Source organism: Delphinapterus leucas, chromosome 8 (assembly GCF_059928025.1).
Source record: "Delphinapterus leucas isolate spDelLeu-1000000601 "Yukka" chromosome 8, BTC_Dleu_Yukka2, whole genome shotgun sequence".
In the NCBI taxonomy this organism is placed as follows: domain Eukaryota; kingdom Metazoa; phylum Chordata; class Mammalia; order Artiodactyla; family Monodontidae; genus Delphinapterus; species Delphinapterus leucas.
In genome coordinates this window covers 114,895,484-114,910,410 of record NC_143136.1, presented here as the reverse complement: position 1 = coordinate 114,910,410, position 14,927 = coordinate 114,895,484, and the positions used below count along the sequence as shown (strand labels likewise).

At 44.9% G+C, this 14,927-nt stretch overlaps 1 gene segment (V, D, J or C); it reads left to right on the top strand.

Annotated features, from left to right (window-relative positions):
• The first annotated feature begins 1,502 nt into the window (after positions 1-1,502).
• LOC149748629 (immunoglobulin heavy variable 3-23-like) lies at positions 1,503-2,004 on the top strand. The segment is given in 2 exon segments: positions 1,503-1,570; positions 1,675-2,004. Coding segments are annotated over 2 exon segments (363 nt in total).
• Positions 2,005-14,927: the final 12,923 nt, after the last annotated feature.

The following is a 14,927-nucleotide window of genomic DNA, read 5'->3' as shown; positions in this document are numbered from 1 at the left end:
CAGGTAGGAAGACACACCTGTGTTGATAGAGAGGTAACACCATCTGACTCACACTTTAGCAGGACCACGCTGACACTGGCAAGGTAGTTACTTAGGAGACGTTGGGACACTATTACACCCTAACCACACTCGACCTCAAGGCATCCGTTTCTAGTTTAATCTTGTAGTAGTTTTTATTCCATTCAGCAGCCTATGGCAGCATTAACAATCTTAGTCTTTGCTATTCTGTGAGCATTTGTCTATCCAAGATTTAAATTTGTTGCTCTCTTAGTTCTCTAATTATCTGATATAATGGTGAGATTTTGATAATGTGCAACTTGCCCCATTTTGAGGTTGTTTTAAGAACATTAAAAAAGAAGCATTTTCTCAGGTTCTCATCTCTCTACATCTCCAAGACGAGTATCAGCTTTATTGTAACGCCCAGAAACTGGAAACAATTCCAATATCACACATCAGCTTAATAAATAAGCCAATCATGCTATGATCATTCTTTAAATGCAACCTGTTATTAAAACCAGGATTCTTGATACACACAATAACATGATAGTATTCACAACTATTTGTGCTGAGTAAAATAAGCCATAATAATAAGAATACATACAATATAATCCCACTTTTATAAATTCTAGAAAAGGAAAAGTAATCTGAGATAACAAGGAAAGATCAACGGTGATGTGGGGACAGGATGGAAGATAAGAAGGGACAGGAAGGAAGAAACCCAGAAACTACTGAAAATAATGAGAGGAATTGATTTGTTCTCTCCTGATAATGCTGATGCCTCCGTCAGTATTCATCACAGTGTTCATTCTGAGTGTGTGCGCTTTATTATATGTCAAGAAACTCATTAAAGTAATTACAAATAAAGAAATGCATGACTTGGGAGGTAAGGAGTGAAGGGAAGATACTGAAACATAAGAGACTCTTGAAAATACTTCTCATCAACCCTGACCCTCTCCATATATTTTAGGTAAACACTAGAATAGAGCAAAGTCATCATGAGCTCATTACAGAAGGGGTTTTTGCAAACCTCACCCGGCAACTCCAGCTCTGTCCTCCAGTGGGTTCCAGGGAGCAGACTGGCCCAGAGCTCAGGTGCAGATGCTGGACCTCACGGTCACCCCATGTTTCTCCTTGGACACTACACACACCCTCCATTCTTCTGGGTGTAGTTTACACCCCTAATATGAGGGTAACAATGACAGCTACATCACGGGATGTGTGTGCATATGTAAAATGACATATGGGTCCTACGTGTTTACTGTGGAACAATCAAACAATGAAAGTTATATTTCCCAGATGCTATCAACACCACAAAATCCAAGACTCTCACACCTGTTCTGAGACCCTGACCTTTCGGAGGACGTTCAACGACATAACCTCTTATAGACTATAAGGTCATGCAAATAGGGTCCTTCCTCTGTTGATATAAAGCAGCCCCAGCCCTGACCCTGCAGCTCTGGGAGAGGAGCTCCAGCCTGGGATTCCAACGTGCCCCCATTCAGGGCTCAGGACAGAGCACTCACCATGGACTTTGGGCTGAGCTGGGTTATCCTTGTGGCTATTTTACAAGGTAATTTATGGAGAGCAAGAGACACTGAGGATGTGAGTGGATATGGGTGAGGGAATCACTGGATGTGTGACAGTCTCCTGACCAGGATGTCTCTGTGTTTGCAGGTGTCCAGTGTGAGGTGCACCTGCTGGAGTCTGGCGGAGGCTTGGTACAGCCTGGGGGGTCTCTGCGACTCTCCTGTGCAGCGTCTGGATTCACCTTCAGTAGCTTTGACATGAGCTGGGTCCGCCAGGCTCCAGGGAAGGGGCTGGAGTGGATCTCAGTTATTAGTAGTAGTGGTGGTAACACATACTATGCAGACTCTGTGAAGGGCCGATTCACCATCTCCAGAGACAACTCCAAGAACACGCTGTATCTGCAAATGAACAGCCTGAGATCTGAGGACACGGCCGTGTATTACTGTGCGAAAGATACACAGTGAGGGGAAGTCAGTGTGAGCCCAGACACAAACCTCCTTGCAGGGAGACAGGAAGGGGGATGCAGGGGGCACTCAGGACATACAAGTGTGTGTTTCAGCCCCAGGAGCAGGTGCAGATGGTAGTTAAGGGCTGCTTTCCACTAAGGGTCTGGGGTTTCCTCTCCATGTAGCAGTTTTCCCTGGGGAACCTCTCTGGACTCATCCATGGTTCTTGACTTGCACTTTCAGTCTCTCAATTAGAAAGACTTTGAAATAGGGGAATAAATGTCATATAAGAAAGGCAGAGACTCAAAGATATATATTCAGCTTTTCCCTTGTCTAAATCTTGTCTAAATTGACCCTTTTAAATACTATTCCAGCGGATGTATAAAGAGTTAAACATATTCTTCCTTCCTCATTGTGATATCTCAGCCCTGCCCTACTGTAGACCAGCTGTCCCTGCCAGGATGCTGGCTGTTGACTTGCCTGCTAACCTCTTGCATGAGAAGCATAAATGCGCTGAGCAGCCCCGGATCCTCAGTGGGTCGCTGGGAAAGATGCCAGTTAGAGGGGACATGGGTGGGGGTGTTTCTACATGTGCTCCTTGCTTCCAGGCCCAATAGAATCCCTATATGCTTATATGAGACCTGCATCCTCTTCTACTGTGCAGTTTATTTTATGTCAAATATTCATCATCACAGCTATTACCAATAGACACATATGTAGTTGGCAGGGAAAGTTTAGAGTCAGGTGGATAATAACATGAATTTTCAGAAGCTGCTGAAAACAAATCTATTCTCCTTTCTTCACCACAGCATCTTACGTGAGCACTAAAATGCAGGAAAGTCCCACAGCTTCTCCTTCCAGGAAGAGTCCTGCAGCCTCACTATGCAGGCCCACCTCCGTCCAGGAACCCCTGCACGAGCAAAAATAACCAGGGTGGAGACGCCCAGGCCTGGACGGGAGGCCTCACTGTGTCCTGATGTGTGCTCTCCAGCACATCACTGCCAAGTCCAGGCTGCAGTTTAGCTTCACATCTGTAAGATGCAGGTAAACCGATACCTACATCACATGCTTGGTGTGCATATGTAGAAACAAAATAATAAAGGAGGCCTTGAGTGTTCGGATCCAGGGTAGGCCACCCCTAAATATGCCTCCAAGTGACTTAAGACAGAGCCCACTACAGGGACACTCTGAATTTCCTCCAAGTCACCCTGAAATGAGAAATAAACCTCCCATGTGAAAGGTGCTCTCCCCCATTTAGGTGTGGAAGTGAAACGGTCCTTCACCTCATGCTTTCCACCTGCCTTTTTTCTGTAGAAACAATTTAGCCAAAGAATAAGTTTCATCTGAGAAGTGAGCAAATGCAGAAAGAAGGGAAAACTGTCCAACAAGACTAAAAACTAATAGTTTAGTTATTAAGCAAATCAAGGACCTTTGGTTCCTCCTCAAGGGCTGCAGATAATATTCTTGTCCATGTCCCATGAGCCGTCTTATAGATACTGAAACTCCCACCAGGAGGAAGAAGTTAACTGCATGATGACCAGACTGTAGCCATGACATAAGCTGCCACAATTCCAAGAACTGGCCTCAAGAAATGAGAACAAACCGACCCTGGACCTGAAGATTAACTCTACTTAAATCAATCAAGATGAGGCTGATCACAACACCTCATGACCAACTGCAAGACGACTGTCACAGCTGACTCTGCCGTTTCTGCCCGTAGCCCCGCCTTCCGCCTATAAAAGCCCTTTCCCACAGATGCTCAGTGCTGGGTGACCTTTGGAGAGAAGTCTGCCCCCCACCCCCGGGTGCAGGCAGCCAAAATAAAGCAAACTTTCCTTTCACCAACTTTGCCTCTTTATTGGCCTTTCAGCACCAAGCAGCCAGACCCTGCTTTCCTTTACAGAGGGACACTCTTATCACCAGGGATGGGGAATTCAGGCCTGGAAGTCTCTATGAACAAACCTTGCTCCTTCTTTAATGACTACGCAAGCCCAAACCCTGCTTAGGTTGTTCGCTATTTGAGCACCAAAAGCACACATTTCCTCCTTCTACCAATTCCTCACAAATATTGCATTTTGTCTAAAAATATAAAAGCTGCCTGCTTTGGTCACTTCTGGGTCCATTTCTATGGCACGTCCATGCACATGGTTAAATTTTTTTTCTTTTCTCCTGTTAATCTGTCTTTGTCAATTTTGTTATCAGCCCAGCCTCAGGAACTCAAGAGGGGCAGAGGAGGAGATTTCCCTCCTGACATGTCCCAGGTGTCTTCTCTTCAGCCTCACGTTGTACAACCTCTTAGGAACCTCAGTCCTCACAGCCACTGTCACTCTGTTGACATCACCTTGCCAGGTGTGTTCTTCTGGAATCTCTACTTTGCGTTTCCATCTCACCATTCGATATTTCTTCAAATCGGTATGAGATTTCAGTGTCCATTGACTGGATATACACAGTTTATTAATCATTCCCTATGAAAGGACATGTTGCTTTTTCCAAATTTCGGCAGATATCAATAAAGCTAACTGAGCATCGTGGGCAGGGTTTTCTCTGGACTAAAGTCTTACTGTCTTTCACAAACATACAAAGGAGCACTATTGCTGAAACATAGATAACAGTATGTTTAGTTTTGCAGGAAGCCCCCAAAATGTCTCCCAAGGTGCACCCCGTTCTGCATCCCCACCAGCTGTGAATGGACCCCCTGCAGCTTCACATCCTGCAGGTGTTTGAGGTTCTCAGAGTCCTGATCTGATCCACTCTTGTAAGTTTTCAGGGATATGTCCTTGTTCGGAACGGCACTTCCCTGTGACATATGTTCTCCCACAGCCTTATTTGCGAACTCTTTGTCTTTTTGGTCAGGTGTCTGTTAAGGATTTTAGCCCATTTTTTAAGACTTTTGTTTCTTTCTTATTGTTGAGTTTAAGGCTTCTTGCTACATATTAGATAACAATCACATATACTAGATATGTCTTTTGCAAACATTTTCTGCCAATCTGTAGCTTGCCTTTGGGTAAATTTTAAATGTATTTTTTTTTGCTTCTCAATTACTTGTTGTTATGTTTCTATTACAATGAAAAGTGAAGTTAAACTTTCACTTCCTAAGCCATGGGAACTTCATGTGGGAACATGTCACAGTACACTCAAAGGCCTCTTTCAGATACTACAAGGATGGAATGGGTAAACAGAGGGGGGACTTCGTCAGAGATGCTCTTCTGGAAAAGTAGAAATGTACCAACGTACCCTCCTTCCTGTGTTGCTGGTGAGAACTGTGCTGCGTGTCCACAGAGACACAGATCCTTGATGAGAGAGTGAGATTTCATCAGTTAAAATGATCGTTTCCTAACAATAAATTTTACCCATGATGCATCTGAGTTTATGAATGATTATAACTTGAATGATTCAATGGATTTAGCAATGGTTGAAAACAAAATCAATACCTTGAATTATTATTATTAATTTTAATTTATGTTGCCACAGAGAAGAATTTGACAATCACAATTTCAGTAACACATTTCCATTACTTAGACTTATACTTCTTAAATTTTAGATACCTTGTTGTTTCATAATAAATATTTCATTACATCCCTCACGTTTGAAACTGGATTCCAAGTGGACCTAGAAGATGAAATGTGAGGATAGCGAATGTCTGTACATTCAGTAACATCTAAGACAACTAATTTAATATCACACGAGGGCATTGCTCATTTCCAAGTATACTTCCTGCTTCTTCTTTTCTCAATGATTCCAACAAACATACTAAATGACCTAAACCATCTGTCCTCAACGTTCCTGAAATCCACAACTCATTCTGAGCTTATACTCTCAAGATTTTATAAGGGAAAACACAGAAACCATCAGAAGGACCTGCCCACGTGGTCCCCATGAAGCCACCACCATCAGCCCTTCTCCCTCTTATCACGAAGGTCAGGCGCTCTTGCTGTGACCATCACTAGTAACCTGCAAAGAAAGATGACTGAAATCTCCCCACTTCTTTTTCCCATCACCCACTGGGCGTCTCTAATAGATATTCCCTCCAGCATTATCATATGACCTGGTTTCCAGACTGAATGGACCCCAATTATCTCCACAAAGGAAAAATAACTTTTTTCAGTTCTGGTGAACTAACACATTTTTCCTAGGGTTAAATGGACCCTAACAACACATCCCCACCCACTGAAACATAAAGACACCTGTTATATATCCTTCTATGTTAACATGAATTTGGATGGATCTCCTCTAATCTACCAGCTCATGAAGGACAGGTCAGATGCTGGGGCATCTGTTCAAATGCAGGCCCTTCTTCCACCTGGTGAATAATGGGCCCACCTGGTTCTAGGTTTTAGATGCCATCCCTTCCATTATCCTATCCCATGGCGTATCAGCTCAATTTTCAGTTCCTGACAACAGGGTGCAGACTTGTCCTTTGATTCTTGCCCATATTACTTTGTTCGGCTCTCCTATTATCGACATTCAAGCAGGCAGATCCTTTAGTATTGAATTTACTCTGCAAATATTATTGGACAAGCTAGAAGAAGTATCGTACTCTCTTCATGAAAGAGTATGGAGTAAATATCTTCTCACAGACGGCAGGCTCGACATCAGTCAGTGTACAGGTGAAATCACTGGGCTGAGGGAGAGCTGACCTGCCCCAGACCCACAGTAGTGACCTCTCAGGGCAGGAGTGGAGCCAGCGCTACATGTACAGGGTGTCAGTCAGTGATGGGGACTCACGTTGGTCTTTCTGGTTCCCAGGAGAAGTAACATCACTGATGACACTCATGTCAACATCCAGCACCCCTGGCAACCCCACTATAAATTTCAGACATACCATTACCATCGTGATCCCCAGTTTACATCCTTGCAGACTGAAATGCAGGTGGTGAGGCCACATCCTCAGTGCCCACAGTGAGATGGGATGGAGCTGTGCTCTGCTCTCCAGCACCATTTACTTATATGACTTCAGGCACAGTCCCAGGACTCAGTGACTCAGGGACTCAGGAAAGCTCTCACGTGGACTTTTCAAGGGAACCTGCTTCCTGAGGTGAGGACTTTCCTCTGACCATGACACCCACATACTCTGCAAGCCATTCACTTTGAAGGTTTACTTCCAAGAATCATGCATGTTCTCTCACCCAGTGCAGTGGGAACTGTGTTCCCTGAGCTCCAATGTCACTGGCTGTGACAGGGAGAGTATAAATGAACACTTCTAGAAGTAGTGAGTCTGTGCACTGTGACCAGGTCACCCGCCCAGCATGTTGGAGTCCTGAGGAGCTTCCAGGAGCTGTCTGTTCTTAGACCTTGCTAGCCCTGGGGATTCCTCAACGTCCACCTGCAAGGAAGGAGCCCTGAAGCTCGCACTGTTCCTGCAGACACTCAGTTGTGCACAGGAAACAGGCAGGTCAGGCTTCAGGCCATGTCAGCAGTGCTAGGATCCATGACCATCTCAGCAAGAATGATTACCTTGTCCACAAAATACACGGTGTGTTTAGTTGTTATGAATAAATCCACCTCCAGAGTAACTCTTGATAACATTTAAACTGTTTCAGGTGAAGAAATGTTCACCCAAGTTAAGGGACACACGAAGTCCCTTGTGAATTATGATAAACATTAAATTTTACCTCACTCTGTCTGAATTCAATGTGATTATTACATGTATGGTTTGTCTCAAATACTTGCACATCCAGGAAATAAACATGAGGTAATGCAGAAAGGAAAAAACAAGAGTCTGTGTCTGACATCTTGGAGGACCCTGAATGTGTGATGGGTATTTATGTGAAATATATACATCCATGGGATTAAAGTCTACTGCCCAAATCTGCCGTTAATCCTTGAGCACAGCTGATTTCCTCACTAGCCCTTCAGCATCATTTCATTCCTGGACACTGAGTCCCCCAGGCATAGGGAGGGGACGCCAGGTGGCGGCTGAGTTCCCTGAGGAAACAGTCAGCAGCGTCCTCAGGTGGAGTCCCAGAGACTGGGACCTCCCTTCACTACTTTCTGCTTTTTATAAAAAGGTCCCTCCCTTATGCAAACATCCCCTTAGACCACAAGGTAAAAACAAAGTACCTGTTCACTTAAATTCGGGTTTCTCCTCATGCTTGAAGAGAATTTCTGGGCTTCAGGAATCTCATCTGCAAGAAGATGAATCCACTGTGGTTCTTCCTCTTCCTGGTGTCAGCTCCCAGAGGTGAGTTTCTCAGGGATTCAGACGTGAACACCTGGGGAAGCTGCATCTGAGCCCATGAGTCACCGTGGTTCTCTCTGTCCACAGGTGCCCTGTCCCAGGTGCAGCTGCAGGAGTCGGGACCCAGTCTGGTGAAGCCCTCACAGGCCCCCTCCCTCACCTGCACTTTCTCTGGATTCTCATTAACCAGCTATGCTACAGTAGCCTGGGTCCGACAGCCTCCAGGAAAGGGGCTGGAGTGGGTTGGGGGGATAGATAGTGATGGAAGCGCATATTATAACCCAACTCTTAAGTCCCGGCTCCGCATCACCACGGACACCTCCAAGAGCCAAGTCTACTTATCGCTGAGCAGCCTGACAACTGAGGACACAGCCGTGTATTACTGTGCAAGAGACACAGTGAGGGGAAGTCAGTGTGAGCCCAGACACAAACCTCCCTGCACGGAGGCCCGTTACCACCAGGGGTCGCACAGGACCCAACAAGTACAGGGCTGCGACCTGCAGCAGGTGCATATATGGGCTGGGAGGGAATTCTTGTTAGATCCTGTGCTTTCCTCTTCCTGCCCAGGACCTCTACTAGAGACTCTGTACTGTATCCTAATGTTTCATTGCTGTGGATTATGAAGTGTCTAAAAATTTTTGTGTGCATATACATATTTGCTTTTTATTTTTATTATAGCTGTGTATATATATATTCATATGCACAGACCCATATAATACTCAAGAATTAAGGTTGTTTATCATTTCTTTATCTTTTTCTCAAAGGAGCTCAAAAAAACCCTGCAGCTCACCATAATTTTCAATTTCAGCCTGAAGTTTGTGAAACGTGTAAATATCCTGACAATGCACATGAGATTTTTAAACAGTATTAATTGTTGTTTTGTTTTTGTAGATGTGGAAGGAAGAGACACACCATCCTGCTTTCAGGCAACCTGTACAGGCATTCTGAATTCTGCAGCGGGCAGTGTTATAGACTCTAACGCCAGAGCGCTCCAATACTGCACATGCAATTATCCTCGTTATTCACAGATTCCAAATCTGCCAATTCACCTACTTCTAGCTTTTATGAGCACCCTAAAATAAATACTGTCATTTTGTGGTCATTCACAGACATTAAAAATGTGGCCGGTTGTTTGAATCAGGCAACACACATGCGCGCACTAACACACACACACACACATACATACACACACACACACACACACACACACACACACACACACATTTTCCCAGCTGAGGTCAGTCAAGGTGATGCTCTCTTTAATTGTTTCAACTCCCGTCCTGTAATTGAGCACTTTCTGGGGTCAAATTAGTGCCATGCTTTTCACATTTCCGTGATTCTTGGTGATTGTTTAAAGTAGTCCCAGGCATAGGGCTGAGGAACAGTCTAGTGTCCCTACGCACAAGTGGCTGTGAGTGGACTTAGGGAAAATATACATGAGACATCAGCTTCATTCAGGCATGAGTTATATGGCCATGGGTGCTGAAAATGATACTCATGTTTCCAATATAAAGTTCATCGGAAACCTGAAGACAAAACTCGTTGCTGCACATGGGATGCAGCCTTGGAAACTTCACTTAATTCCAAATACAGCCTGGCAAGTGTGGGCTTATGGCCAAGAAGAGGGTGGGGTGGAGTGGACTGGAAATTATTAACAGAAGAAATACAGGCTAAGGGGATTCTGGTTACATAGACTCAAAAGGATTCTTGCTAAATGGAGACCAGGGTGATCAGATACCGTGTGGGTGATAGGAGGTTTGATGGCTTTGATCAACTACTGCGGGTGATCAGAGTTCAAGGGTAGGGGATTCTCATTATTCTCACTTAGCAGGGCTCTTGACAAAAACTGGTCATGCACATATAAACACAGAAGCCCACAGGTCAAGACTAGTTGAGAAGAGAATTACAAGGATCCTGTTGGCAAAGGGGTGGTCAGGGGTCTTTGTCACACTTAAGAAGAGGAATAATGAACAGACAAGTAAACCAGGGATGCACACAGAAACACAGAGAAAAGACCATCTGAGGAGTCAGTGAGAAGACGTCCATCTGCAAGCAAAGGAGAAAGGTCTGAGAAGGACCCAAACCTGCTAACACCGTGACCTTAGACTTCTCGCCTCCAGGCCTGAGAGGAATCCATTGCTCTTGTTTAATCCACCAGTCTGTTATTCTGTAATGGCCACACTAGCCAACGAGTACACCTATAATATAGACGCAGATAGACATATATGGAAATGTAAGTATCGTATTGGAAAAGGAACATCACCCATTCTTCAGAGGTGACATGAAGCTGTGTCCACTCTGGATCTCAGCCAGCACCCTCCGCCAGAGCCCTAGAGAAGGACCAGCCATGACCATCTTTATATGGAAACATGCTTCCCACCTGCACATCACGCCCAGGCTCAAGGGGAAAGCACAGCACCTCTGCTAGTCAGAATCAGGGTTCTCAACTTCACTGACATAACTCTCTGAAAGTCAAAGCACTGATCAAAATGAACATGAAAATCTTCTGGTCATTCCTCCTCTTGCGGGCATCCCTCAGCTGTGAGCATCTCCTGGGTCTGAGGAAGGTGGAGTTACAGGGTGACATCAGTGAACTGGGTGTTTCCTTGTTTCCCCTTTGCCAGGTGTCGTGTCCCAGGTGCTGGTGCAGGAATCGGGCCCAGGACTATTGAAGACCCTCTCCCTTACCCGCTCAGTCTCTGGATTATCCATCACAAACAGTGCTGGCTGCTGGGACTGGATCCCTCAGCCCCCAGGGAAAGGGCTGAGGTGACTGGGGTGCTTTGGTTCTGGGAGTAGCACAGCATACAAGATGTCTCTCCAGAAATGTCTCTCCACCTCCAGAGACACCTCACAAATTCAGTTTTCCCTGCAGCTCAGCTCCGTGATGACCTAGGACACAGCCCTGTGTTACTGTCCCAGTTGGTTCAGTGAGAAGTCAGGGTGAGTCCAGACACGACCCTCCCTGCAGGGGCCTCCCCAACCACCAGGGGGCGCTCAGGGTCATCAGGAAACAAGAGGACCCATTTCAGGGCAGGTGCAGAGGTTGGTATGGAGGGATTCTCTCTCAGAAGCTGTGGTTTCTCCACTGGATCATTGCCACCCCGGAAGCCTCATCCACAATGATTCCAGGGAACTTTCTTGTTTCTAAACTTGAGACGTTTTTCATGGATTCAGGCTTCTCTGTCTTTCCCCATCTATCTTTGGAAGAGCCGCACAGATATATTTCTTCTTGAGACCTTTATTTGAAGATTAGGTTAATACTTTCTGTTATTACTTGTCAAGTTTTTAATCGTTTAATGACATAAATAATTTTTACTGTTGAACTTTAAATCTGCTTTCCACCATCAGATGGATTTATCCTACCATCCCCATTAGATATATTTATTCAATCTCTTTATATAAGTATGAATCAAGATATTTGTTTCATACATTGTGTTAAGGTTATATACTAAGACATTTTCTTTGCTTCTGTAATTGTGACCACTTGTCAGCCACGGGGAGCTCTTTCAGATTGTCTCCTGTATCCTCTTTATGGGCCCCCATTCATTTCTGTGAACTTCCTTACTTTCTGGTGCTACAAGAGTCTGCAGGATAATCATGTGTATTCTCTTCTCTGGCCCTAGAATTAGCCATGCCTCAGCTGAGTTGCGGATCCTTTTCTGGAGAATAGTAACAGGAATCAGAAGACTGGGTATTAGGATACTAATGTTGGTGTCCTGTCTACTGGGAGCATTGGCTCTAGACCCTATAAGCTAAAAGACCTTGGAAATATATCTGTGTGCACTACCCCACATATACACACAGACGTCTGCAACTAGCTCTGTATCTCACCTTCTGACCTGTGTTAAGGTAAATGTGAGACAATTCTTACATCTCCAATCCTAGTGCAACAACACATGGTTAAATCCAGAGTTTCCTCCTTGCTTCTCTGTTACTTTCCATCCAACAGTAAGAAACCTCTCTCCACAGATTCCATCCAGCTACTAATTGTTCAATTCCACATGCACAGTAGTAACTGAATGCTTAGCCTGACTCCTGATGGAAATACCGTTATCCACCAGGCTCTAGTGCTTACGTGCAGTGGCTTAGAACTTAGTCTTCAGACTCCACTCATTTCCAAAGTCAAAACCTACTTTCCCTCCTTCTCCAGCCATGTTAATTCATAGATTCACTATATTAGGTATCATCTATACAGTGTGCATCGTTCCACCCTTCAGTCTCTGAACTTCTAAATGAAATTTATATTTATATTAAAAAGGTTCTCCTATTACTGTATATATTTTGACATATTCGTAGTGCAATGGTTCCACCACTGCAATTTCATAGAGAAGAATTTCACTATCCTTAAATATTGTCCATGTTTATCTTATGAAAATCCTTCTCCCAAATTCCTGCTAAATGCTCATCTGACTGGTTCATATATAGACTTGCCTTTTCCCAAAGGTGAAATAGATGAAACTGAACGTTTTCAGACCGATTTTTTAATTAGCAATATGCATTTAGGATTCCCTCATGTCGTTTCATGGTATAATAGTTTAATATTTAGATTGCTGAATACAATTTCACAGCATGGATACATCGCTCACTGTTTATCTGCTAATTTATGGAAGAACGTATTTGTGGCTTCCATTTTTTCTCTATTGTAAATGAAGAGACCACAATAATTCATGGGCAGTCAATGATGGAGCTCTAAGTATCAAGTCACTTATGTAAATATTACAAGCATGACCTCTGGGGTCTTACATTAAGCTCTGTCTAGGTGTGTAAGTGACTGCTCGGCCCACAGGGCCTGCACCCACTCACCCTGCTTACTCATGGGCAGCACTCCCGCCTCCCACCATCAGTCAGTGTTGGTCACAGAGAATGTGGTCATGACCAGGACCTGCAAACTCCACCCAAATGAATGAGGTTCCCCAGGGAGCTCTGTGTGGACGTGAAAACCACCCCCAAGTCGTATGTACTGTTTATGACTACAGAACTTTGACTCCAATTTGCATGCTGTTCTTCTGATCCTGGTGAGTTCAGCTGGACCCGAGCTGTTGGGTGGACTCCCTTTTGTTCTCTGTGACTTAGAAGCCTAGCCTGAAGGCAGCCAGGCTGTTTTCTTGGCCGTTTTTCTCCTGGCTCACTGCCTAACCTTTAATGCCTTACCACTCTTATGGTAAGAAAACAAAACGAAAATGAAAACAAAACACAAAAGTCAAATCCAACCAGGAAAAGATAGCTTATGAGAGAGATAACCTTGAGATCTCAGAAAGATCCAGTGTAGCCAGGCCAACCTGCTACTCATTGCTACTCACCACTACCCCCTCCCCGCCCCCCCCCCCCCGCCTTCTGATTACCTCTTGACCTTTGATTGGAGGCTGTTTTCATTGATTTCTTATGGTGAGGATGCTGGAGAAGAGATGCTTCTCTCACTCAGAAGGAGATCCTGGGCCCATATTTTCACTTCAGCTGCTCAAATGACAGGTTTAAATAAGGATAAAGAATCCAAAAGAGGAATTCAGGTGGGTACATTATACAGAGACAAGATTATTTTTATATCCTCTTCACTCTTCATGCTTCAGAAGTCGACCCATTAGCACTTTGGCTCAGTGTTCTCCTGCTCCTTGTCCCAAACCTGCCCCCATCTTAGGAGGGAGTGGGTGCGAGGGTGGGAAAACCCAGCTTCTTCGATAGGTACTGTAACACAAAGCCAGTGAATTGCAGGCAAAAACCACTTCATCATAATTTGCAGGAAGCTCTGTCCTGGTGTTTTTTTTTTTTTTTGGTACGCGGGCCTCTCACTGCTGTGGCCTCTCCCGCTGCGGAGCACAGGCTCCAGACGCGCAGGCTCAGCGGCCATGGCTTACGGGCCCAGCCGCTCCGCGGCATGTGGGATCTTCCCGGACTGGGGCACGAACCCGCGTCCCCTGCATCGGCAGGCGGACTCTCAACCACTGCGCCACCAGGGAAGCCCTACCTTTGACTTTTAAATGAACACTGAAATCAGCCTCTCTGGGGTATCTCGCTATTTTCTTCTTTCAGGTGCTATGGGACACCTTCAATCCTTTTTAGAGAAGGAGGACTGGAGCAGTGCCCTGTGCCCTTCCGGCAGGAGAGAAGCTCATACACTTTATCGTTTCTCTCTCCCATCTTTTGTCTGAGGGAATCCCAGAAATAGCTATGATGGTAAAATATGTGAACGGCTTACTATTTATATCTGGTCTTCAGGTGCCATAATAATCATAATACATATAATTAAATATGTCCAACTAAGTTGGTGGTAAGTCTTATCTCATTTCAATGTTACTGTTCGTATTTGAAAATCCAGGATAGTTTCATCTGGAACCGGCTGTTCTGTCATTCATCAGAACTGGCTTTCTGGAGAACTGTGTTGTGCCTCCGTGATCATGCTGTGCACCCCATGCTGGAAGCTTCACTCCCCTCCCAGTGGGAGCGCAGCTTCTCATTTCCTCAGCCTTCTGTTCATGATTTATGGATCAGATGGAGGATGATGTTGGCTCCATCTGGAAAGTGGGTCAGGCAGTCTTTGAGGAGACACATTGGAGGTCTTGAAATAGTGCTCTGGATACAGACTCCATAAGTAGAGAGACTGATATGGAAGAGAAGAAAGGGCTGGACTCTCCGGAAGTGAAATCAGATTTCTCCTAGAGTGGACTTCGTCAAAGACAGAGGCTCAGCACAGTTGAAGGCAGGCATTAAAAACCCTTTCTGATCTCAGATACCTCCCTCAGAGCCCTGTCTGAGCACCGAAACTGGCCACAAGTAGA